General features: G+C 37.8%; 1 protein-coding gene across 3 annotated transcripts; it reads left to right on the top strand.

Moving 5' to 3' along the window:
- The first annotated feature begins 2,738 nt into the window (after nucleotides 1-2,738).
- ARHGAP11A (Rho GTPase activating protein 11A) lies at nucleotides 2,739-26,321 on the top strand. Of its 3 annotated transcripts, XM_010844181.1 has the most exons (12): nucleotides 2,739-3,592; nucleotides 8,647-8,717; nucleotides 10,421-10,517; nucleotides 11,020-11,273; nucleotides 11,925-12,088; nucleotides 12,248-12,394; nucleotides 16,162-16,236; nucleotides 17,303-17,467; nucleotides 19,595-19,724; nucleotides 20,184-20,292; nucleotides 22,095-22,233; nucleotides 22,767-26,321. In XM_010844181.1, exons 1-12 carry the CDS (start codon nucleotides 3,455-3,457, stop codon nucleotides 24,347-24,349), a joined length of 3,072 nt encoding a protein of 1,023 aa, XP_010842483.1. In that variant the 5' UTR covers nucleotides 2,739-3,454; the 3' UTR covers nucleotides 24,350-26,321. The 3 variants fall into 3 exon arrangements, with proteins under 3 accessions (XP_010842483.1, XP_010842484.1, XP_010842485.1); XM_010844182.1 differs by lacking the exon at nucleotides 16,162-16,236; XM_010844183.1 differs by lacking the exon at nucleotides 22,767-26,321 and having other exon boundaries at nucleotides 22,095-22,247.

Raw genomic sequence — 26,321 nt, 5'->3', positions numbered from 1 at the left:
CTAGGGAATCCCCTTGCCATCTAGTGGTTAGGACTCTAGGGACCTGGGGTTCAATCCCTGATCGGGGAATTAAGATCCCCACAAACTGCGGGGCATAGACAAAATTAAAAATAAATAGATAAAAATAAAGGCAAAGTCTAATGATCCAGTCAAGGTACTCTGTGGGGCATTCAGTATAGTGTATTGTTACTTCTAGAGGTAGGTGTGGGAGTTTGCTGAAGTGAGACAAAATGTCTAGGGATGAGTAGCCATATGGAAAAAGATAAAGCTTGATACAGCCTTTATTCTACAATGGATAAATTCCAAATGGATCAGAGATCTAAATTTTTCAAAAATGAAACCATACTGGTATTTTTTCAAAAAGAATAAATGAATTCTTTTATAACTTGGAAGTGGGAAAAACATTCGTACCTATCATTCAGAGTCTCATTAAGGGAAGAGGTTGATTATTTTAACTACAGTTTAAACAGACAACAGACAAGCAAAGCAAATAGTCCAATAAGGGTTAGTTTTTAAAAGTGCAACACAGGACTTCCTTGGTGGCCTAGTGGTTAAAGTTTCACCTGCTGATGCAAGGGACATGGGTTCAATCCCTGGTTGGGGAAGATCCCACATATTGCAGAGCACCTAGGCCCCTGCACCACAACTATGGCCGTGCCCTAGAACCACTCTCTGTACCAAGAGAAACCACCTCAGTAGAGGTCTGGCTGAATAAACTATAGTACATTCATAATAACCAAAGAGAAGATGTATATCTAGCTCATTTTAAACACAGTATTTTTTCTGTACATTTCCAGTGGGACACTAATATGGAGGGAAAAAACACACATGCAAATTTAAACTTCATTCAGTAGTCTTATGTTAGTAATACTGCTATTCTTATTCTGTTAATATATATGTATTATTTATACATATATATTTATATGCGTGTATTTATAAATATGAATAAAGAAGTAAATAATTGTGTCAATACATTAAGAACTAGTATTTTCATCTTAAGAGAAAGGACAAAACATAAAATCAAAGCACTCAGCTTTAAAGAAAAAGCATTAAGATACAGTTAGAAAAATTAATATTCAAGAGATACAGTGGGTCCTAAAACCCAAAACAAAGGGAAGCTTGGGTAAAGGAGGAGGCTAAAAACCATGTAAGTAATTTTTTACAGTTATGTCTGAAGCAGGAAGAAAAGAGAAATACGTTTAGTAGAGCTTCTGATGCACTACTCCTATTAAAACTGATGGCTTTTTCTGTAGTGTTTTTGTCTTCTGAATGCTAGGCCCAGTCCACCATTCCACCTTCACTTTTTATTAAGTTAATTTCTGCTGATTCTTCAGATCAGTTCATTGTTACATCACCCCTCCCCCATCAAGGATCTTTCATTGTACCCTATCATAGAATATTCCTTTCCTTAGGGCATGTCTCTTAGTTAATAATTATGTCCCCATTCATATAATTACTTGGTTGATATTCTCCCCTGCTCCCTCCCCCCTTGGAGGGCCAAAATCATGTCTGGTTTCACTCATCCTGTACCAAACTGCACGTGTGTGCTCAGTCGCTTCAGTCCTGTCTGACTCTTTGTAACCCCATGGACAGCAGTCCGCCAGGCTCTTCCTTCCATGGGATTCTCCAGGCAAGAATACTGCAGTGGGTTGCCATGTTTGTTTCCATTTCAGGGCATCCTCTTTAGATTGGAAAAGGTAGAATATCTAAGTACCTGAACTCCAAAAGGAACAAAATGCTTCTAAGAAAACTGTTTCCCATTTAAACCCTTTCAAGTCGGGCAAATGACGTATTTGGCCTCTGGCACTATTAGGCGATAAGCACACAACTGGATAAGGCAGATACAGTTTTGTATTTTGTTTTAGTTTTTGCTACTCTTGCCAAGTTTACATGGGACTGAGGAACGGTGGTAATAAACGTATGCTGTATTGTCTGTAGTATTTGAGTCCACATCTCCAGCCCTAAAAATATTTAATCTCCGATGGGACTGCTGACGTTTGAGAATGGAAAAGCAGCCCGGGACGAGGGCTGGGTATGTGCGGTCTTGCCTGTCAACAAGATAAACCACGCTCTCTGCACCGTGAGGGCCAGGAACCAGTCTCCTTCGTGGTCTAAGTCCAGACCCCACCGAATGAAGCTTTTGCAGCGGCCGCCTCCCCTAGACTTTCCTCCCGCACTCCACTCTCTCGACAGGTCTTTGTTGTATTTTAACTACCTAAACGCAAAGATCTGGGTGTCATCATCAGTCCCCTAAGTATGGACCAGTTCCCAAAGCCGAAGTTTCCACCAAACATTCCCGCTTAGGGTTACTAAAATCAGCGTTGATGAATCCCGACCAAATGGTCTCCCTTACGGTTCAGTAGAACCGGTTTCTCCGTAAAAGGGCCTTCGGCCTCCGCCGAGACCTAAAAAAAGAGAGAGAGAGAATGAGGTGTCTATTACATTTCCCCAAATATATTATCTCGGGTTCAGGCCAGGTGTTTTAAAATATATAATAGATAGTATTTCCCTGTAAATTATGGCTAAGAAGGAGCAAGTGGAACTCATCTTTCTTTCCGTGTTTCTTAGTTTTGCCCTCCAAACCTTTCGTGCCCAACCCCGTCGCCCGCCCCCGGCCGGTAACCCGGTAACTCCATGGACAGGCAGCTCCTGGCCACCTTCCGGGGTCCTGATTTTGAAAAGAGGAGCGGACCAATCAGAGTGTGGAGCGCTGTTTGGCGCTGCCATTTGAGCTTGGGCTGAAACCGAGGGTGGGCCGGCCGCGGCGCCTCCGGTGTCTGCAGAGGCGGTGCGGGCGGAGGAATGAAGAGGGTCGCTTGATTTCAGTAAGCGCACCGGGATGTGTTGGCCGGGGCAGCCGGCAGGCTGATGGGGGAGGGAAGGAGCAGCCTGTGAGACGGGGTGACGGCGGCCACCAGCCCGGGCGGGGACCGGGACTGGGAGAGGCCTCTGAGCAGCCGGCTGGTCCGGTGGCTGGGCTAGGGTGGGGGGCGTGGGGTCGCAGGGATAGACGCTCAGCTGAGCCTGCTGGGGTCAGGAGGGCGAGAAGAAGGGTAGTCTTTACTATTCGGAGAGAGCCGAGGACAAAGGGAGGTTTGGAAGAGAGTGGCTGGAAGTAGTGAGAAGCTGGTAACAGGCGTGCTGCAAGGAACTGAAAGGATCTGAGAGAAAGAAGGAAAATCTGTGTAAGTAGCTGAAAGAATTAAGTGACAAGAAAGGCCAGTGAAAGTGAAGGAAAGGTGAGGGGTGGCACAGAACTAAGAGAAGGGTCGGTGAAAGTGTATAGAGGATCGAGGAAAAAGCCGTGGAAGTGGCTGGGGTCCGGGGCCAGAAGAGTGTCAGACGGGGCCGGAAGGCAGCGGAGCTGAACGCAAAACTGAGAGTGTTTGGAAACTGGAAGACTTGGTGGCGAAAGAGGGTCAGGACTCAGATCGCACCTCGGAGAGTGAGCGACATGTCCGGGATGTGGGATCAGAGGCTGGTGCGTTTGGCGGTTGTACAGCAGCTTCGGGCTGCCTATGGAATTAAGGTCAAGGGTGGCCGTGCTCAGTGCGATCGCAGGAGACAGGAAACAGCAACCACGGAAATAGTGGTAAGTTCTGGGGAAAGAGGTTTAGATTTTAAAAGGGGCCGGGGAGGGGGGGGGTGCGCATTCTGTACCATCGCTTATTACTAGGTCATGCTAAAATGTTCATTCTGTATGGATCCAAAAGAGAATATGTTTAACTGTGTCAACCGCAGCAACATTGACATTTTGAACTAGATAATCCTTTGAGGGGCCTAAGGGTCAGCTGTCGTGTACATCATAGGATCTTTAGCAGCATTGGCTTCTACACAGGAGAGGCCAATAGTGTGTCCCAATTGTGACAATTAAAAATGCCGCCAGAGATTGCCAACTTACTGTATTTTGAACAAGTTGCACGTGGGAAGGGAGACAAACACTTTCCCCACTGTTGAGTAACATTTGGAAAGGGGCAAGGGATACCAGTCCATTTTCTAAATGAATCAGTAAATGAGGAGATGTGATAGCATTAGGAATAGGCTTTAAATGAGTAAATTGAGAAACCACAGTAGAATGGTTCAGAAGCAGTTGATTTTTGGGTGGTTGAGGTAAGGGGATTTTGAATGAGATTTTAATATTTGTACAGAATCCTGAAGAATTTCATTGTGAAAAATAAGTTGTATATAAGGATTTTGTTTTAGATTTATATCTAAATATAAATCAGATCAGATCAGACCAGTCGCTCAGTCGTGTTCGACTCTTTGCAACCCCATGAATCGCAGCACGCCAGGCCTCCCTGTCCATCACCAACCCCCAGAGTTCACTGAGACTCATGTCCATCGAGTCAGTGATGCCATCCAGCCATCTCATCCTCTGTCGTCCCCTTCTCCTCTTGCCCCCAGTCCCTTCCAGCATCAGAGTCTTTTCCAATGAGTCAACTCTTCGCATGAGGTGGCCAAAAGACTGGAGTTTCAGCTTTAGCATCATTCCTTCCAAAGAAATCCCAGGGCTGATCTCCTTCAGAATGGACTGGTTGGATCTCCTTGCAGTCCAAGGATCTCCTTGCAGTCAAGTCTTCTCCAACACCACAGTTCAAAAGCATCAATTCTTCGGCGCTCAGCCTTCTTCACAGTCCAACTCTCACATCCATACATGACCACAGGAAAAACCATAGCCTTGACTAGACGAACCTTTGTTGGCAAAGTAATGTCTCTGCTTTTCAATATGCTATCTAAGTTGGTCATAACTTTCCTCCCAAGGAGTAAGCGTCTTTTAATTTCATGGCTGCAGTCACCATCTGCAGTGATTTTGGAGCCCAGAAAAATAAAGCAGTTTCCACTGCTTCCCCGTCTATTTCCCAGGAAGTGATGGGACCGGATGCCATGATCTTCGTTTTCTGAATGTTGAGCTTTAAGCCAACTTTTTCACTCTCCACTTTCACTTTCATCAAGAGGCTTTTTAGTTCCTCTTCACTTTCTGATATCTTATATATATATATATATATATACCCCTAATTATATGGTACTTTATTTTAAGATCACAAATATAGTAGGTTTGTAAGTGTGTGAAAGAATTTGTGTGCATATTTCTTTTTTTTACTTCTAAGGAAAACTGACACTTTGCTTTTAGAGTCAAATAGACTTTGTTTAGGCAATGGCACCCCACTCCAGTGCTCTTGCCTGGAAAATCCCATGGATGGAGGAGCCTGGTGGGCTGCAGTCCATGGGGTCGCTAGGAGTCAGACACGACTGAGCGACTTCACTTTCACATTTCACTTTCAAGCATTGGAGAAGGAAATGGCAACCCACTCCAGTGTTTTTGCCTGGAGAATCCCAGGGACGAGGGAGCCTGGTGGGCTGCCGTCTATGGGGTCACACAGAGTCGGACACGACTGAAGTGACTTAGCAGCAGCAGCAGACTTTGATTTGTGTTTGATTCCTGCTCTCCTCCTATTTGGGGTGTGATCTTGGGCCGCTTGTCCTAAGCCTCAGTTTCCTACTCTATAAAATTGGAATGATATCTCTCCTTGAGTTGTTTGGGGGAGTTAAAAAATAAGATTTGTAGATAAGACTAGCACACAGTGCCTGTCACATGCCACTTATTTATTCAGCCAGTTGTTATGATAATCAGAGATCTACATTCTAATTAGTAGTCATGCTAGAAACCCTAATAAAGTAGAGAAATACAGAAGATCATTGTGTTATGAGCTCTAACATGTTAGGTAATTATTTAAATACTAGATTTCTTTAGTTCTTTGGTGTTTATTATCTAATGAGAGTTTTGAGCTCTTTACAAAAAGTGCTAGACATCTTTTTAAAGATGGTATTGTAAGTGGTGTTCTAATAAAATTTTAAAAGCATGTTATTAGTTTTATTTTATGAGATTAAATTATAGCACTTATTTGTGAAGTCAATTATTGAGTGTAATGAACAAAAAAACACCAACTCTGAATTCTAGGTATGTATGATGTTTGTAAACTTCAGCTTCGGCATATGATTTATTTTTGCATTTTGTTTGATTGTGTAGTATCAAGAAAATTCTGATTTACCCAAATAAGGGGTTGCCTATACTAACATAGTTTTTTTTTCCTTTAAATTTTTTTTGGCTGCACCTTGTAGCATGTGGGAAATTAGTCCCCGACCCGGACTTTTTCCAATGAGTCAGCTCTTCCAAATCAGGTGGCCAAAGTACTGGAGCTTTAGCTTCAGCATCAGTCCTTCCAATGAATATTCAGGGTTGCTTTCCTTTATGATTGACTGGTTTGATCTCCTTGCAGTCCAAGGGACTCTCAGGAGTCCTCTGTAGCACCATTTTGAAAGCATCAATTATTCGGCACTCAGCCTTCTTTATGGATCATCTCTCACATCTGTACATGAATACTAGAAAAACCATAGCTTGACTAGACGGACCTTTGCTGGCAAAGTGATGTTGCTGCTTCTTAATACGTTGTCTGGGTTTGTCATAGCTTTCCTTCCAAGGAGCAAGCGTCTGAATTTCATGGCTGCAGTCACCATCTGCAGTGATTTTGGAGCCCAAGAAAATAAAATGTCACTGCTTCCCCTTTTCCCCTTCCTATTTGCAATGAAGTGATGGGACCAGATGCCATGATCTTCGTTTTTTAAAAGTTGAGTTTCAAGCCAGCTTCTTCACTCTCCTCTTTTCACACCCATCAAGAGGCTCTTTGGTTCTTCTTCACTTTGTGCCATCAGAGTGGTTGTTACTGTTCAGTTGCCCACCCCTCTTCCATCTCCTTCATCGGCTCCCTTTTTCTTCTATTCCTTAAGTGTGGATCTTCCCCAGGGTTCAGCTCTCTGTTCCTCTTTTCTGCTCTGTCCCTTTTGTTGTTGTTCCATCGCTAAGTCATGCCCAACTCTTTTTGATTCCATGGACTGCAGCACTCCAGTCCTCCCTGTCCTTGACTGTCTCCTGGAATTTGCTCAAACTCATGTCTATTGAATCCATAATGCTGTTCCACCATCTCATTCTCTGTCACCCTCTTCTCCTCCTGTCCTCAGTCTTTCCCAGCATCAGGGTCTTTTCCATTGAGTCGGCTCTTCATATCAGGTGTCTAAAAATATTGGAGCTTCAGCTTCAGCATTAGAGTAGTATCATCGGCATAGCTGAGGCTGTTGATATTTCTCCCAGCAATCTTGATTCCGGCTTGTGATTCATCCAGCCCGGGATTTCGCATGATGTACTCTGCAAAGAAGTTAAATAAGCAGATGACAACATATTGCTTTGTCATACTCGTTTCCCAATTTTGAACCAGTTAGTTTTTCCATGTGTGGTTCTAACTATTGCTTCTTGACCCGATACAGGTTTCTCAGGAGACAGGTAAGGTGGTCTGGTACTCCCAGCTCTTTAAGAATTTTCCATTTTGTTGTGATCCACACAGTCAAAGACTTTAGTATAGTCAATGAAGCAGAAGTAGATGTTTTTCTGGAACTCTGTTGCTCTTTTCTATATTCATCTACTAAATTGAACCAGATGCTTGAGAAAGGACTAGTAAGATTTTGTCAGATCATTAAGAATGTAAATGATTTTGCATGTCATGCAGCTTGCAGGACCTTAGTTTCCTCCACCAGGGATGGAACCCTGACTCAAAACAGGGAGTCCTAACCACTGGACTGCCAGGAAATTCCCTGAATGATTTATTATTGTAAATAATAGTTAAATGTTAATAACATGCTTTTAAAATGTTAAGTGCTTCAAGAGCATTCAGGGAGAGCAGATGTATCTAAAATAAATTAACATATATGTGATTAGGTATGCCCACTTAATCTAATTTTATATAAGCAGACATGTACAGGCTTGAATTAAAACTAAATTCAAGTCTAAGGTATTGCTACAGCCTTCTTAAACAGTGACTCATTTTTGAAGTTTGAATATACGCCCAAAGATAGTGATAGATTCTTTATTCAGAGGTGTGCACACTCAATCAACATATGGATATACTCTTGGGATCTTCAAATGTATTAACATTTGAACGTAATACATTCTATTGTGACTTCTTAAAAATGGTTTCCAAAGTGTGAAATAAAATTTAAATTGTTTACAAAATCCTTTTGTTCGATATTCAGAGCAGTTTGCTTAGTACTCTCCAGTAATGTGGAAAGTGTTCCCAGATGGCACAGAGTAAAGACTCTGCCTGCCAATGCAGGAAATGCCAGAGATGTATGGGTTCAATCCCTGGGTCAGATCAGTCAATTTGACCTTCTGTTCAAGTTAGTAAATATTTATAAGGTGACCAATAGAAAGTTTAAGGTCAGTATTTGTATGTAGTTACTGAAGGAGCTTGTAGTATTTCCAGAAATGTTAGTATTTTGGGCCAAATTCTGTATAAGAATTTCCTGACCGAACACTAAATGGATTAAAAGATTTTCCATTATGGGATTGGAAACAGGGAATGTGCGTCCTTGCTTAAGGGCAAAGTGACTGTTTTTGTACTCCCAGCACCTAGCATCTTAGTATACAGTAGTTACTTTTTAACAAATGCACTTGATGTAACTGTTTTCTATGTCTTGACTAATAGTTTATTTCTGCTATCTTGTTTTATTTTTTGCAATTTTTAATTTACCTAATATTTAAGAAAGCTTATATTGAGCCTAATATTTGTGTTAGAGTAATTGAATTTGTCATTCTAGGGTAAAATATTTGGAGTACCATTAAATGCATTGCCCCAGTCTGTTGTACCAGAATATGGACATATTCCAAGGTGAGCAAAGTTTGAAATGAAGAGTAAATATTTCAAACTACTATTTGAATGTATGAAAATAAATAATTGATGCACACAATTAGTTGGAACTAGCAAATGATTTTATTTCTCAACATTTACTCAGATTAAAAGTTGTTTATTTTCAATTTTGCATATTTTAACTTTTTAATTTGTATTCATTTTCAGGATTGAATTTTAAGGTTCAGTAATGAATAAATGTTAGAAACAAGAATTTTTGGTTCTCTATCAGTCTTTTCACTGCTGTTCTGATTATACTCAGTGATATACTAAATTACCAATTCAGTTACAATTTTTATTATTTTTTGCTTTAGAAATGTTGGATAAAAGAATATTTAAGCTTTTGGGGTATTTGTGAATATAAATTATGTAACCCATGAACTTTTTTATATCACTATTGGTAAATAACCTTTTGGACTAACTGCATCAGAAATTACTAGGGAAGTTTACATCTTAAGAAAACAGTTTAAAAGTGCGTAATATAAACAAACTACCTTAGCTCTTACTAACTCATTTCTCCTCTATCCAAAATAGGGTTCATTCTGGTTACTATTGTCCAATAACCTAAGTTTTTAGTTGATGCATTCTCTAAAAGCTTTTGAACTCCTTTTTGCCTTAGGACAGTTTTCCCTCACTCACACTGTAGATTCACAGTCTTCATGAGGTAACCACTTAGTATTTTGCCTTTTAGATGGCCTATGAAAGGCCTTTTTATGATGATATTCAACATTTAGAATTGCAGTCATAACCCTAGTGTGTGTGTATGCATGCTAAGTCGCTTCAGACGTGTCTAACTCTTTGTGATCCCATGGACTGTAGCCCGCCAGGCTCCTCTGCCCATGGGATTATACCAGCAGGAATATTGGAGTGGGTGGCCATGCCCTCCTCTAGGGCATCTTCCCAACCCATGATCAAACCCACCTCTCTTATGTTTCCTGCATTGGCAGGCGGGATCCTTACCACTAGTGCCACCTGCGAAGCCCCATGTCCCTAGTAATAATGACTAAATCTTTGTTGTAATTTGTTTGCCTGCTTTAAAAAGAAAACTTTTCTGTCAGTAATTCTGCAATCTTCTGCCACTCTACATCAGTAGAATGCCTTCATTTTCTTGCAGCTGACATCCATTCAGATTTGTGTTACCAGCTGTTAACTAAGCATATAAAGCCAATATTGATTGTTAAAAATTATTCAGTATAAAGAAATTAAGCACACACCTCTAAAAACATGAGAAGGGTTGTAAAGAATGGGATCAATTTATCTGACTTTCTGAGAGGTAATATTGATGAGGGAAAAAACCTTCACTTATTTTGGGGCAAATGTGCAGATGCTAGGTTTTTTAAGCTATGTGTGTTGTGCAAGATCACCTGTGGAAAGAGTAGGTAAAGAAAAGAAGGAGGCCTTGGAGCCCTGGGTGATCTTAGGATGGAGAAGACTGGCAGAAAAAGAAGAACCAGAAAAGAAGTTTGAGAAAGAGCAGTCAGGCAGACAGCAGGAAATAAGTGTAGTGAAAAAGAGTATTTAAAAGATCATCAGGAGTGGTCAAGTATCAAGCAAGATAAAGACAGTGACTTGACTCTGGATTTGGCAAGGCAGAGGCCATTAGTGACTTTGATGGAGTAATGGGGATGAGTTTGATTGCAGAGGATTTGTGCATCTTGCCACCTGAAAAGAGTTCTGTCTTTCAGTTTTCTTGTTGATGCTTGCACATCTTTAGAAGAGCATGTTCATACAGAAGGGCTTTTTAGGAAATCAGGATCTGTTATTCGTCTAAAAGCACTAAAGGTAAGCATATGCTTGAACTCTGTTTGTACCACTCTTTGATTTGGTTTTTAGGATTGAAATATTTAGAACTATTACATGAACTATTGACAGAAATTGAGTTTGCAAACAGCTTTTTTTCATGACAGAAGAACCTTTTTCCAAAGTGTGTATCATTTATATAATGCTTTTTTAAAAAATTGAGGTCTAATTCACAAATATATTTAAGGCATACAACCTGATGTTTTGATATACATATATGTTGTGAAATGATTTTCACAATCAAGCTATTTATATAATGCTTTAAAAATTTACAGAGTACTTTCAAACTCATGGTCCTTGTCCCTGTGTATGATAGGAAATGAAAGTTTGTTTAAAATTTTGTTTTTAGCCTTCTAAAAAGTACTGATATATACTAAAGAGTTAAGAGAAATTCGTTCAAGAAAGCTCTTTAGAGTATAAGGATACTTTATTTGTGTTAAACCCTCAAACCCCAGAGTACTCAAAATGATTATATTTATTTTAGAATAAACTCGATCATGGTGAAAGATGCCTGTCTTCTGCACCTCCTTGTGATACCGCGGGACTTCTTAAGCAGTTTTTTAGGGAATTGCCAGAGCCCATTCTCCCAGCTGATTTGCATGAAGCACTTTTCAAAGCTCAACAATTAAAAACAGAGGAGAAGAATAAAGCTACATTGTTGCTCTCCTGTCTAATGGCTGACCACACAATTGATATATTAAGATACTTCTTTAACTTTCTCAGGAAAGTTTCTCTTAGGTAAGTAGTAAAAAAAAGTTTTTGGGAAATGACAGTTTAATTTCTCAACTAGCTAGATATACCCTTATGATAATAAATTTCATTTGGAATAGAAATTTTTCTTAAAAATATTATATTTTTCCTTATTATAAGAAGTATATCCTGTATAATGAAAAATATGTAATATTTCCTTGCTGTCTTGGGGTTGCCATTGTGAATGCCTTAATGGCTTATTAGTGTTATAGGATTCTGAGGCCATTAAATGGCTTCTAATGATTACTGTGTTTTTAAAATATTTGTGGTTTGCTTTTCAATTTGTCCCTTCTGCTGGCTGTCATTGAGCCTGTTTGTTCTAGACATACTTACTGCCTTCAGTACTTTGAATTTTCTGTGTGTGAAAATCAAAGAAATGTGTTCAATTTGTGTGGGGGGAAAAAGTGTGGACTCTAGGGGTAGCAGTGTTTTCGTGACATATATTTAAGCACACAGAGGCTGTGTATTTCTGATTCTGTCTTATTTCAAGTCAGTCATGTAGATGGGTAGGTGAGGGGTAACTGTATCTTGGTTTGTGTTTAACTGGTAAAGTAAGAGGTCTTCAGAATGTGCTCAGTGTTATTTTAACTCTGTATTTTTATCTTTGACTCCATCTTATAAAACTTTTTTTCATTTAAGGTCCAGTGAGAACAAGATGGATAGCAGCAATCTTGCTGTAATATTTGCACCAAATCTTCTTCAGACAAGTGAAGGACATGAAAAGATGTCTGCTAACACAGAAAAAAAGCTACGACTACAGGCTGCAGTAGTACAAACTTTTATTGATTATGCATCAGATATCGGTAGTTGCATTCTTAAGTAATGGGATTTGTTTAAATGAGGGAGATCCCAGCTTTTTCTAAGTGAGCTACCAAGACAACTGTTGGGAAGTAGTTATGTACTATTTAAACATTTTGGGGGGGGGTAGAGGAAAAATCTTGATTGTGAACATTTTCATTTAGGGCATGTTCCAGATTTTATCCTAGAAAAGATACCAGCTATGTTGGGTATTGATGGTCTCTGTGCTACTCCATCACTAGAAGGCTTTGAAGAAGGCGATTATGAAACTCCTGGTGACTATAAGAGAAAACGAAGACAAAGTGTAGGAGGTAAGTGGTCATAGCAGCCCCATATGTGGAGGTATGGCAGTTTGCTTTTGCCTGAAATGTGTTTCAACATAAAAAAAACATGTTATTAACTGTCCCATTGCTTTTTTGAATCTTTTGGCTTGTATGGTATTCCCACCTTCTGTTTCTTCTTGCCTTCTTTAGAGGTTTTCCTTGTGCCTTCCTTGTAGATTTTCCTTGTACCTTCTTTGTTCTGTAACAAAATACTTATGGTCCATCCCATATCAAGGTATTTATCCAAAGAATATGAAAACACTAATTTGAGAAGACATATGCACCCTTATGTTCATCACAGAATTGTTTTCAATAGCCAAGATAAGGAAATAACCTAAGTATCCATCAATGGATGAATAATAAAGATGTAGTATGTACATATATTATGAATACTACTATTGTTAATTTTTTGAGGAGTCTCCATAATGTTTTCCATAGTGGCTGCACCAATTTACATTCCCTTTTCTCCACATCCTCTCCAACACTTATTATTTCTTGCCTTTTTGATAGTAACCGTTTTAACAGTTGTAGTGTCTCATGGTTTTGATTTGCATTTCCCTAATTGTCAATAATTTTGGACATCTTTTCATGTGCCTGTTGGCCGTGTGTGTGTCTTTAGAAAAATGTCTATTCAGTTCCTCTGCCTATTTTTTGACTGGGTTGTTTGTTTTATTTGGTTGTTGTTGTTGAATTATATCAGTTCTTTATATATTTTGGATATTAACCACTTATCAGATATGTGATTTGCAGATATCTTCTCCCATTTAGTAGGTTGTCCTTTCATAAAACTGATGTCACATAGGCTACTGCCTATGTTTTCTTCTAGGGGTTTTATGGTTTCAGGTCTTACATTCAGGCCTTTAATCCATTTTGATGATTTTTGTCTGTAATGTAATACAGTGGTTTAATTTCCCTCTTTTGCATGTGACTGTCCAGTTTTCCCAACACCATTTATTAAAAAGACTATTCTCTCTGCATTTTATATTCCTTTGTCATAAGTTAATTTTCCGTATATGTATGGGTTTATTTCTGGACTCTTTCTGGCTTCCTTGCTGGCTCAGTGGTAAAGAATCTGCCTGCTAATGTAGGAGATGTGGGTTTGAACCCTGGATTGGGAAGATTCCCCAGAGAAGGAAATGGCAACCCACTCCAGTATTCTAGTCTGGGAAATCCCATGAACAGAAGAGCACAGTGGGTTACAGCCCATGGGGTCGCAAAGAGTTGGACACGGCATAGCAACTGAGCATGTACATATACCTACATTTATCCACTTTGTTTTGGCTGCCATTTGCTTGGAGTATCACCTTTTATCCCTTCACTTTGAGCTTATCTATCTTTAGAGCTGAGGTAAGTCTCCTGGAGGCAGTGTATAGTTGGGTTTTGTTTTTTAATCCATCCAGCCACTCTGTATCTTTCGATCAGTGAATTCAGTCCATGTACATTGTGGCTCAGACAGTAAAGAATCTGCCTGCAAGGCAGAAGACCTGGGTTCGATCCCTGGGTTGGGAAAATCCCCTGGAGAAGGGAATAGCTACCCACTCCAGTAGTCTTGGACTTGCCTGGTGACTCAGATGGTAAAGAATCTGGCTGCAATGCAGGAGACCTGGCTTTGATCCCTGGGTCAGGAAGATCCCCTGGAGAAGCGAATGGCAACCCACTCCAGTATTCTGTCCTGGAGAATTCCATGGACAGAGGGGCCTGGCAGGCTACAGTCCACGTGGTAGCAAAGTCAGACTTGACTGAGTGACTAACACTTTCACTTTCACATTTAGGATGATTATTAACAGATGAAAACTTAGTACTGCCTAAACTAAAACTGTTTTCTGGTTGTTCTCTTTGTCCATTGTTTCTTTTTCTTTGTGTTTCTGTCTTCCATTTTGTTCTGTGGTGTTTTTCTGTTTTCTCTTTCATGGTTTGTGTCTCTGCTCTAGATTTATATTTTGTGGTTACTGTGAAGTTGGTATAAATTGTCTTGTAGATGAAATAGTCCTTTTTCTGCCAACAGCGTCTTATTACCTTCACTTGCTTATATGAGTTTCATCCTTTTCCTCTTCCTCTTTTGTGTTTTTGTTGTCTCACATTATGTCTTTATGTTGTGTGTTCACTACCAAATTGAAGTAGCTACAGTTTTACTGCTTTTTTTCCCTTTAACCTTTAATATAGAATTGTTTGACAACTTATTCTGATACAGAGTTGCAATTTTCTGATACTGTTTATCCTCTTATTCAAGGCTTTGTTTACTTTTGCCTTTTTTTTCTGGTAGAAGAGTTCCTTTCAACATTTTTGTAAGGCAAGTCTAGCACTGATGAACTCCCTCAGCTTCTATTTCTCCTTCTAATCTGAATAATATAGCTGACAGTTTTTATCTTTATTTTGAGTATGTCATGTCATTCCAATCTGTCCTGGCTTGTTGTCCTGGCTTGTCCTTAGTCATCAAAATTAGAATTCTGCGTGTTCTTATCTGCTCTTTTCTCATTCCCATATCCTACTGTCTACCAAGTCTTATCACTCTGATCTTGTAAATACCTTTATAACTGCCTGTTTCCACAGGACCTACCTCAGTTCAGAGCCTCATCTCTTGCCTGGCTAATTCCCATTCTTCCTTCAGGTCTTACCTTAAATACCACCTCCTCAAAGATACCTTCTCTCACTCCACGATTTAAATCTGTTGTTAATATTTGTACTTCATGCTATTTACCCATTTTTCGATAGGTATTTATTTGCTTGTTATATTTAATGTTTGCTTCCTCCAATAGAAAGTTTCATAAAGGTCACTGTTTCATGTTTTGGCTACTGTTGTATCTTCATTGTGTCTGACACATAATAGGTATGAAATATATATTTGTTGAATGACTGAATAACATACTTAGAAGAACCTTTAGCTAGTTTGCCTATCTCCAAGGAGGCTTACACACACACACACACACACACACACACACACACACACACACACACACACCCTGCTGCTGCTGCTGCTAAGTCACGTCAGTCGTGTCTGACTCTGTGTGACCCCACAGACTGCAGCCCACCAGGCTCCTCTGTCCCTGGGATTCTCCAGGCAAGAACAGTGGAGTGGGTTGCCATTTCCTTCTCCAATGCATGAAAGTGAAAAGTGAAAGTGAAGTCGCTCAGTCGTGTCTGACTCTTAGTGACCCCATGGACTGCAGCCCACCAGGCTCCTCCGTCCATGGGATTTTCCAGGCAAGAGTACTGGAGTGGGGTGCCATTGCCTTCTCTGACATACACTCTACCCCCAACTAATCTATTATACTGCTGTCAAAGCGCAGAAATGATGGTTTTGTTCCTTTTTCCCTTTGAAGAAGTTCAGATTCTTCAAAATTATATACAGCCTTGTTTTCCTAACACACAAGACTTCTCTCTTAACCATATCCACTGTTCACTAGTTGCTCTAGCTGTATCAAACTCCTGGCTTCTAGTATGCATACATTCTGTTTTGTCTTACATGTCTTTGCATATGCTAGTCACCTAGCCTGAATTCTACCTTCTACCTAATCAACACCTACAAGGTTTTATTTCCCTTTCCAAGCTTTCTCTCTTGGTGCCATTTCTTCCCTTCCTCAAAAGGTAATGATACCCTCTTCTGTACTCTTTTATACATTGTATTCATTTTATACATTGTAGTTAGTTGTTTTACGGTTCATTCTGTATTTAATGTTTTCCTATTTATTTATGAGTTATTGATGAAAGGTAAATGTTGTTATAGTTGATTATATTATATATGCCTTGCATTTCAGATTTTGTTAGTGGAGCATTAAATAAATTTAAATCTAACAGGACACCTTCTATTACACCTCAACAGGAAAGAATTGGTAGGTATTATATATTTTTATTTAATTGTACATTTATATATGTACATTATGGGCTTCCCTGTTGGCTCAGAGCATAAAGAATCTGCCTGCATTGTGGGAGACCCAGGGTCTATCCCTGGGTCTGGTAGACCCCCCTGGAAAAAGGAATGGCACCCAACTCCAGTATTCTCGCCTGGAGAATCCCATGGACAAAGGAGCCTGGTGGGCCACAGTCCATGGGGTCACAAAGAATCAAACATGACTGAACAACTAAGTTTCACAGTTTCATGTATATTATACAGAAATTAATTGTGATAATAATTACCTGATTTATTTTGGTTAATCAATTCCAAGTGTAATTTTTAGTGGAGATATTGTACTATAATACTATATTATGACATTGGATATAAATGTGTTTACATATATAATTACATTGGATATGTTGAACTTAATATTATAGGTAAGAATTGATTTTAGTCTGTGTTTGTTTGTTTTCATTTTCTTGTTTTTCTTTTGAACTTTTAATTTTGTATTAGGGTGTAACCAGTTAACAATGTGATAGTTTCAGGTGAACAGCTAAGGGACTCCGCCATACATATACAATATTTTAGTCTGTTGTTATATCTGTGATCTTCTAAGTCATGTTCTTCCATTTGCAAGTGGGATGCTACTGAACATGTGAGACTGAAAAACTCAATCTCATTTTTATTCAGAACCAGAAAATTATTAGTGTTCCAGTTTTTTATTTTGATTTGCTTGTAGCTAAAATTATTTAACCTGGTAATAGAAAATTTGATTGTTTTCATTTTCCAGATTGAAGACATTAATTGGTTAATAGTTACTATGAAAAGCAAAAATATTTAGATTAGTTTTTGTTTCAGCTGTTACTAAGAATCTTGCCTCTTTACAACTTGACTTTTTAAGTAATTGCATAGTGTTAATTTAGTTATTAATGTATTTTTGATAATACTAATGTAAACATCCCCCCATTTTTGGTTAGTTTTAAGTAATAGCTTTATAGGAAGAAATTATATGAAGTGTTTGTATTTTATCAACTCTGGGAGAAAAAACAAAATTTTTTTTTCAGCCCAGCTATCCGTTTCACCAACAATTCTTACACCAAATGCTAAGCGTAAACTGCCGGTAGATTCTCATGGTCTCTCAAGTAAGAAAAGGAAGTCCATCAAGCACAATTTTAACTTTGAGTTGTTGCCAAGTAATCTCTTCAGTAGCAGTTCTACACCAATATCAGGTAACAAATAGAATTTGTATAACTGGATTATAAACATTAACAGGAGTGCTTATTCTGGACAAAGTGCTATTTCATAATAATTCCTTTAGGAGGCAGATTTTATTCTCTATTTTATCAAATCTCTGGATTTTGTAAAGTCCCCTAACTTTTAAAATAGACAGTGTGGTTCAGTGTAGTTAATGTGTGTGTGTGTGTGTGTGTGTTTTACCGCCTTGCCTGTTGAAAGCTATGGGTCACTGTGAATAGGAATAGTACTGGCGCTCAGGTTTTACCTGATTGAATAGCCTGAATTCTGCTTTAGTTGCTTCTGGATCTATGGCTGTGACTTGATTATTGCCTTCTGTTGAATTGAGGTCACCAGCATTAGAGTGTCTCTGAATTCAGAGTTGGGGTGTTACCATTAATGTAATCATTGTGGGTTAGTTGTGGGGGCTTTTATAAAAAGCCTTAAAAGCTTTAACACTATTCCTTATGACATGGTTTCCACATCCCTTTACCAGCCCGGTCATTTTATTCTGAATGAACTGCAAGTTTCTAATGTGGCCAACCAGAGCCTCCAGAGAAAAATAAAATCACAGTAATTTGAATACCAGGTTTTTGTTAGCATGATCTTGGATTGGCTTGGCTCCTTTAACATGTACGTGTAGAATACAAGTTGGCTCGTATTAAACTATGATCAACCCAAAATGAAATGAAGCTCTAAGCCCAGAGTCTTCCATCTCATATTTGTCTCACATTTAGTTAAAATTTGAGTGGTCTCAGATTCTTTTAGATTTTCTTTGTTTTCAGACAATGTTAAGAGTTCTACTTTGAATTTGTTAGCTGGATTATGAGGTCTTCCCAAAAGCCCCAGTTTTGTTTCTGTTATCCAAAAGCTTTACATTTTACTTGTCTGTTTTATTTTAAAAGATGAACAGAATAGCAACTTGTTCTCTATGGTTCATTAAAGTATAATAATAAGAACTCTGAAGCTATGTCTGTAGTTCTTCCAGTGTTTACAGGTTGGAGATACAAACTTTAACTTAGTATATTTTTAATGTTCAGAGTTTTCCACTTTGGAGGACTATTTCCAAATGGCAGATGTGCATCGGAGTTCTTCTTGCCTTTGTTTATATTAGCAATACAATGTCTTCCTCAGGAAACAAACCTCCTTCTCTCCACGCTCCTGACCCTAGAATAAAGCTACCTGAGTCACATTTGATATATCATAGTGCCTCCAAGTTTTTTTGTTTTTTTTTTTAAAGGCAAACGCACCCAAAAAGTCACTGTAATGGAAAATTCTGGGGACCTGTGTAAATTCTTCATCAGTACCAGTGGGAAGTTGAGCAGGTTCATGTTCGCTGAGTGTATCCTGGGCAATATTCAAATACAAGTCAAATGTATATGGAGCCTTTGCTCATAACTCATAATACTTTACCCCTACTTTTTTTCATTATAGTTGGTTTCATGATATAGTGTTAAATAACTTTATCAAAATGAGCTATTGTAACCTCCAGTTGTTAGCATGGAACATGGCAGTAACCATGTGGTTATATGTGTGTTATGGGTCATCAGTTTTTGTCAAAAATATTGGACAAATTACACTCTAGAGTCAGATAGACAGGAGGTTGGCTAGCAGGTGCATACTGCATACTCAGACACTAAATTGTTTTCAGTAGTTCATTTTTGATAATGGCATTAATTAATCTTATTCACCAGGTTCTGTGCTAGACGTCTTATATACATTATAGCAATACTTATATTCACCATAAAAATCCAAATTTAGAGCCTAAAGCCATTTAGTAAGTGGTGGACAAACTCAAAGTCTGTCTCAAAAGCTTATTTCTCTAAACTGCAACAGTGCCCATTTCTCCCTTGTAAGCAAGTATTGAGTTTAAAGTAAAACTCTAATATAAAAATAATGTTTAATTTGACCTTTAATTGGCAACTAAAAAGAAATTGATACTTTTTTTTTCTTTTTTGGTGAACTTGGGTTATTTGACCCTTGAAGAGTCTAACCAGAAATTATGTGATTTTGTTGTTGTTTAGGGGTAGAAGTTAAGACTTTAAATCTAATTGCTGTTAATATTTTATACTTTGAAAAGCAAATAAATATGTATGGTCAATCACATGTGGTTGTTTTTATAGTTCACTGTGATACAAGCCCAGAAGGGTCATCTCAGAGTTCATTCTCTCCTGTCGCCATCAGTGGAAACCATTTGATCAGTACAAATGTGCTAAGGCGAAGTAAAAGGCTTGCAAGCAAAAAGGTTTGCAGGTAAGTTATCCAGGTTGGGTAAAAATTTGATATATATACTTAAAAAATATTTTGTCTTTCTATTGAAAATCATATTTGAATAATAATTTTTTAAAATCCCCTTTGCCTATAGTCTTATTAATCTAGGGCCTATCCTCCAGAGAAAGATTCCTAATTTGAGTCCATTTTGCCTGTTTAAAATCCTATTTTATGTTGATGTGGGTAATTTTTAAATTTCCTGAATATAAAAAGCTAGTCTAATGATTCTGGTTTATAAGTGACTGAACTCTTGTGATCAACAGGAAAGATCATTTTTTATGCATATACAATGTGTTCATGTATGGTATCTTAAACCTGAAAAATTATTACTCTATTCAGTTACTAACAATGTGATTTGCTCTGGGCTTTCAAACTTTATTTTGTAGGAATTCCTCTAGTTCTTACGCTGTAAACTGATGTTTTTAATTTCACTCTTTCTAGGGTGGAATCAGGAAAAGCAGGCTGCTTCTCTCCTAAAATCAGCCGTAAAGAAAAGGTTCGAAGATCTCTTCGTTTGAAATTTAATCTAGGGAAAAATAGCAAAGATGGAGTAAGTGTCTTTCACCATTTCCCTGCTATTTATATTAGTGTAAAGCTGAAGACTTGATGCTAAAAGACCCTCCCAACCCTGTCTCTCCTCCATCTACTGCCCTGTTCTCAACTCTTCTTTATACCAAGCATTTACACTTACATTGTTATCTCCAGTTCCTCCTTTTCTATCCTCCTGAAATCAATTCCAGTGACGCTTTCATCCCAATCTCTCACTGAAATAGATCTCACAAGATTACTCATGAATTCAGCACTGCTCAAACAGGTGGACTCAATCCATCAGCAACATGTAACCCAGCTAATGACTTGCTCTTCTTTGGCGTATTTTCTTTCCTCGCTTCAAGGACATTTCCTTGCTTCAAGGACATTTTTATTTTCTTCCTTCTTTGCCAGTTAATTTTCTAATTCCTTTATATTGGAGTACCCAAAAAGCTTTGCCCTTGTATTTCTTATCCCACTGCACTCACTCAAGGTGATCATCAGCGCTAACTAAATATCATGTATTTACTTAAAACTTCAAATTTGTATTTCTAGCCCGCATTGCTCTCCTGAAAACAACTTGACTACTTAACATTTACCTATTTGACCTCCCAGTTGGGAGGTACTGACATCTTAATAGAGCTCTTGAGATGCATTTCTTCTTTGCTGTTATTTCTCCACTCCTTCCTCTCTCCCCAACCCACGCTTCTGCCTGCAGTCTTCACCGTCTCAGTTATGGCAACTTATTCTTCCAAGCGCTTAGGCCAAACCATGCAGACATTCTAAGCCATTAGGGAATCCTGTCTAACTCTGCTTCCAGAGTCTATCCAGACTGACCACTTTTCACAGCACTTTATTTCTAACTTTTTGAGTTATGTCATTTAAAACTTAGATTACTACAATAAGTTCCTACTACCTGCTTCTATTTTGCTGCAGTACTAGGACCAAAATTATCCCCTAAAAAGCAGAGTTAAGTCATGTCACCCCTCTTTTCAGAACCCTCCAGTGGCTCCCTGCTTCACTCTCAGGAGAGAAATAAAGTCAGAGTCCTTACATTGACTTGCAGTGCTCCACATGGTCTGTTCCTGGCCTCCCTCTTGGAGCTCTCCTCCCACCACCCTCCCCTGCTCCTCTGACTTCATTCACTTTTGCCTCTTTGTGATTTCTTGAATGTGCCAGACCTTGCGTCAGCATTAGAGGCTACAGTGGCATTTTCCTTTCCTTGGAATGTTCATTCCCCTTATATGTTCATGACTCTCACTCTGTTTACTTTACTCACAAATGATCTTCAGATCAATGTATTTAAAATTGTACCTCCCCCCGGCCACAAAAAAATTATACCCCCACCCTTCACCAGTCCATATCCTTCTTACTCTGTTTTACTTTTCCTTCTAGCACTTTTCATCTTATGTATTGTATATTGTACATTATAATTTATTGTCTATCTTATTCTGGTCTGAATCTCCCCATCAAGAATGTAAATTCCATGAGGGTAAGATTTTGGTCTGTTTTTGTTTTCTTTCACTCTTGTGAACAGTCCTGGGCACAGAATCACCACATACAAAAAATTTTTAAGTTAATGTATGAGGCTGTTTTATTTTAGATCATAATATATCCATTAATAGCCAGTCAAATGCTTATAGTTTCCATCAGCATGCATGCAAATATATTGTTTGCTATAAAATTATTCCTAAATTATATATATCTACCTTTTAAAATTAGCTATAGAGGATTTTGATAACTACAAAACAATAGTCTGTCTTAATATTTTGAATTAACTAGGTTTATTTGTTAACCAAAACTTTTTCAATTTTTTCTGTACAGAATGAGTGTTCTGGTGTCAATAGATCTGAAAATGTTGGTCGACGACTTGCAAATCAACAAAGTTTAAAAAATAGGATTGACTCTGTAAAAACAGGTCTGCTTTTTAGTCCAGATACTGATGAAAGATTAACACAGAAAGGTATGTTTACATGATATTGGTAGAGTTTTACCCCAAAAACCTACTTTAATTTTTTTTTTAGTTTTCTTTACATTTTATTGAGATAATTGACATATAACCTTTAGTTGCTTTTTTAGTGATAAAATGTGTTAAGTACTTTACTGTTCTAGAAATTGAAAATTTATGTTTGAATAGTGAAAATATTTGAATTGGAGTGTATGTTTCTATGAACAATTGGATCTTTACAATGTAAATACAAAAATGTTTAATATTTATACATTAAAAAATTACTTTTTTTGTATTGACTTGTCATTTTTTATCCACACTTTAAACTTTTTATTTTGTATTGGAGTATAGCCAGTTAACAATGTTGTGGTAGTTTCAGGTAAGCTGCAAAGGGACTCAGCCATACATATATATCATAAAAAATTATTTTTAATACAAATCTAATTTATTGGAATTAAATGCTTAGTGTTTTATTTATCATGTATTTGAATAACATTTCAAAAGTAAGTCAAATATAAGTTTAAAAACACTGAACTGCTTTATTTTAGGTTCGAAAAAGATCAGTAAGTCGGAGGAAAACTTATTAACTCCAGAGCAACTAAGTGGAACAAATTACCGGATATCCTGGATAGGACCTAGTAATTCTGATTTTCAAGAAGTAGATGGAAATGAAGCTTCTCCAATAGATGGAACTCTTGAGGTGGAGAACTCTTCTTTGGAGCCTGATATGATGGTTGAAAAGTCCCCTGTGAGCTCATCCGGGCTCACCCCTCCTAATGTACACAGTCAGCACAGTAACAACACAACTGGCAGCTCTCTTAGTGGTGATGAAAATAACTTGACCACAGAGACTGTGGTAAAAATTCAGAAAGCATTTTCTGAATCTGGAAGTAATCTTCATGCATTGATAAATCACAAGCAGTCATCATTAACTAATGTGGAGAAAGTAAAATTCAATGAAACATCTTCTACCAAAGGTAGCCCAGAGAAAAATCTCTTGAAAACTAATTTGACTGTGATAGAATCAAATGGACACCATACCAGTAACAATGAAGATAGCTTTTCAGAAAGAGACTTCTCACTACATCAGCCTCAAAAATCAGATAGAGAAGCCACTGTAAAATGTTACTCAACTCAGTTGAAGATACAACTAGAAAACAACGTTCATTTCAATATACCAACAGATTATTTAAGCAAGCAGGAGTTGCCCAGTGATGAACATGTAAGGAAACAAGAGTCCCCAAGGGATACCCTCAATACTAAATTAAAGGAGAATGAAAATTTGATTGAAGAGAACTTACTGAAACACACAGCTTCTAGGGAGGTTGTGGCTAGCACCTCTTCCTTGGGACAGAGCACGTGCAGTAGCACAAACTTGTCAAAACCTAGTCCTGGGGGAATCATTAAACAGCAGTCACCAGTGGAGACACGTGATGAAACGGTTTCTGAATGTTTACAAATGACAAAGCATGGAAGGGTTTCAGACCACATACAGTGGTTTAACAAGCTGTCTTTAAATGAACCAAATAGGACAAAAGTTAAGTCACCTCTTAAGTTTCAGCGTACGCCTGTCCGTCAGTCAGTGAGAAGAATCAGTTCTTTGTTGGAGTATGGTGGACAACCTCCAAGGCGTAAATTAGCAAGTCTTGGTGATACTGCTTCTCCTCTGGTTAAATCAGTGAGCTGTGAGAGTGCTCTTCCCTCTTGTGTAGAAAGTATGACAAAAGATTCCTCCCATCCATGTACCAGATCAGGTCCTAAAGAACAGAAGTCTTCATCTTGCAAGCAGTCAAATATTGATATGATTTCAAAATCAAGCATGGAGGTAACTTCTACATCTTTCTTACAAATGAAGAGGCACCCAAACTCTGTGAATGCTTCTCTTGGGTCCACCAGAGTTTGTAAACAAGAAGTGATATCTAATAGCCAAATTAAGGTTCCCTTGGATGATCTAACAAACCATGATATAGTAAAATCTATTGTAAGTAATGATAAGGTCTTTCCCCCTGGCGTAAACAGCAGGGTCCTTAGAAAACCATCAGAAAAAGAGCGGATCTGGTATAAAGGTTCTCCCAAAAATCCTATTGGAAAACTTCAACTACTACCAACAAGTAAACCTGTAGACTTATAGTTGGTAAATGTTGTACTCGTCATTAACGTATATAAAATTATCAATTGGTGATATGACTTGCAAGGTAATTGATGTGTTTGTAGCTCAGGATGATTGTTATGTGATGAATTTAATTTCATTGCACAAGCAACTTGAATTCTTATTTTTCTTAATTATGGCAATATTTAAGCTGTCTTTAATTTTATTGTGATCTCTTAAAGCAGAGGTTACACTTAACTTTTTTAAAGAAATTGTTGACTGGGTTTATAAGACGTTAATTTTTGAGAATTGGATGAATTTTATTTTTTAACGTGTGATAGAATGGAATGAGTCGTGCTGATTTCTTGTTACTCCTAGGCCAGATGAGGTTTCTCCAAGAAATCTTAACACATAGAGGGAGAGATAAGCCCTGCAGATCTTATTTCTCAAATTCCATTAATGTTCAGTGTCTTTAAAAATCCCTAGAAATTAATTTTCTTCAATAGCATTTTAATCCTTTGTTCCTTTTGGGTGTAATTAGGTTTATATTGCCTACAGATGTGACAGTGTGTTCCCTTGAACTAAGAATAATGGCCGATGCAGAATGATGATGACTCAAGTGTGCTGATATAGTATGAGGCTGCAGAAATAACAGATGACTTTTAAGCCATACTATATTTTTAAAGTTAATTTGCACAAATACAATTGTATCTGTTTTGTCCAATATAGAATTTAAAATTTTTTAAGGAGTAATTAAGCTTGGGAGATTTTAATCAAAGTGATTGCTTGTATGCAGATGCTTGGTTTTAGACTTTGTAGTAATTGATGCGCCTCTCTGTACATTTACCTTGGATTCTTAAAAGAACCTGTGATAGTTTGTCATGTGTGTAAATGTTATTTATTTAGCATAGACATTAAAGATAACTTTCTGGAAAATGACTTGCCTGAGACTCTAATGAAATTCAAAGTACCTTTTAGAATTTGATCCAGATTGTCAAGCTAATCTGTCTAATTATTAGAAATAACAAAGTTTTAAGGACAGAATACTATCAACAGTAGAGTGTATTTAAGTTTTAGAAGAAGGAATAGGTGTGCAGAATCCATCACTAAAGATAGTTTTGCAGGCCAGGTGTTAGCATGCCTCATTCAAAGGCGAGGGCAGGACAGAACCACACTGCACACCACGCAACAACCAGGCAGTGTGAATATGTGGGAGGAACTGAAAGTCATCAGAGGTTTGCTTTACCAAGTCCTCCTTGATAGCGGTACATCTTATTTAAAAGCTATTTCCTATTTCTATAATCACTACCTAGGAATTGACCCTTTCTCAGAATTAGGAAGTATTACTTATTATATATAAAGACTAAAATCTATAGATAGAAACATCATGTTTATCTGACATCAAAACAGGTTTTTAATACAGGTATGCATTTCTGTTGATGGTATTTCTAATAGTAAATGGATATAGAAAATATTCATAAATTCTGAGATGTTTGTTGCTGCAAGCAGTTTTTTTTAACTTTATTTTAAAAATGTATTAATGTCCTTTGATTTCCATGGGAGTAGGTGAAATGTTGAATTGGAAGCCTAATTCAGTAAGAAGACAAGAAATTAACTGTACAAATCACCTGGATCAGTGGATTTTCTAAGAGACTAATCATTAATAATAAAAGATGTTTATTAAGGAAAAAAACTACCCACATGTCACTCCGTTTTTTGTTAGCTGAAAGCTGCAGTGCAGAGTAAAGGATTATGAAGGTGCAAAGCTTGGAGATGTGGGAACTGGAGAGTTGGGAAAGTTGAGTTTTAGACTTGATTTCATATTCATGTTTTCATTTTTTCTTATACAATATAGAGATAATATTTTTAACTTCATGGGGATATTTAATCATATGATATACAAACATACTTAAAAGTCTGGGCATGTGCAGTAACTCCAAAAACTATTTTCATTTTATTCTTACAAGTAAATAAAAATCTAGTATTAATTTGGTTATTATGGGCAACAAACAAA

This window comes from Bison bison, unplaced genomic scaffold (genome assembly GCF_000754665.1).
Source record: "Bison bison bison isolate TAMUID 2011002044 unplaced genomic scaffold, Bison_UMD1.0 scf7180017864197, whole genome shotgun sequence".
In the NCBI taxonomy this organism is placed as follows: Eukaryota; Metazoa; Chordata; class Mammalia; order Artiodactyla; family Bovidae; genus Bison; species Bison bison.
Note: the sequence above shows the minus strand (reverse complement) of the source record. Positions and strands in the feature narration are given on the sequence as shown.

Excerpts from the sequence above, each read along its gene's own strand:
- ARHGAP11A (XM_010844181.1), top strand. The coding sequence starts at position 3,455 with ATGTCCGGGATGTGGGATCAGAGGCTGGTGCGTTTGGCGGTTGTACAG. Across the intron at positions 8,718-10,420 it reads GAATATGGACATATTCCAAG|TTTTCTTGTTGATGCTTGCA; the intron begins GTGAGCAAAGTT and ends TCTGTCTTTCAG. Across the intron at positions 17,468-19,594 it reads CAGTTCTACACCAATATCAG|TTCACTGTGATACAAGCCCA; the intron begins GTAACAAATAGA and ends TTGTTTTTATAG.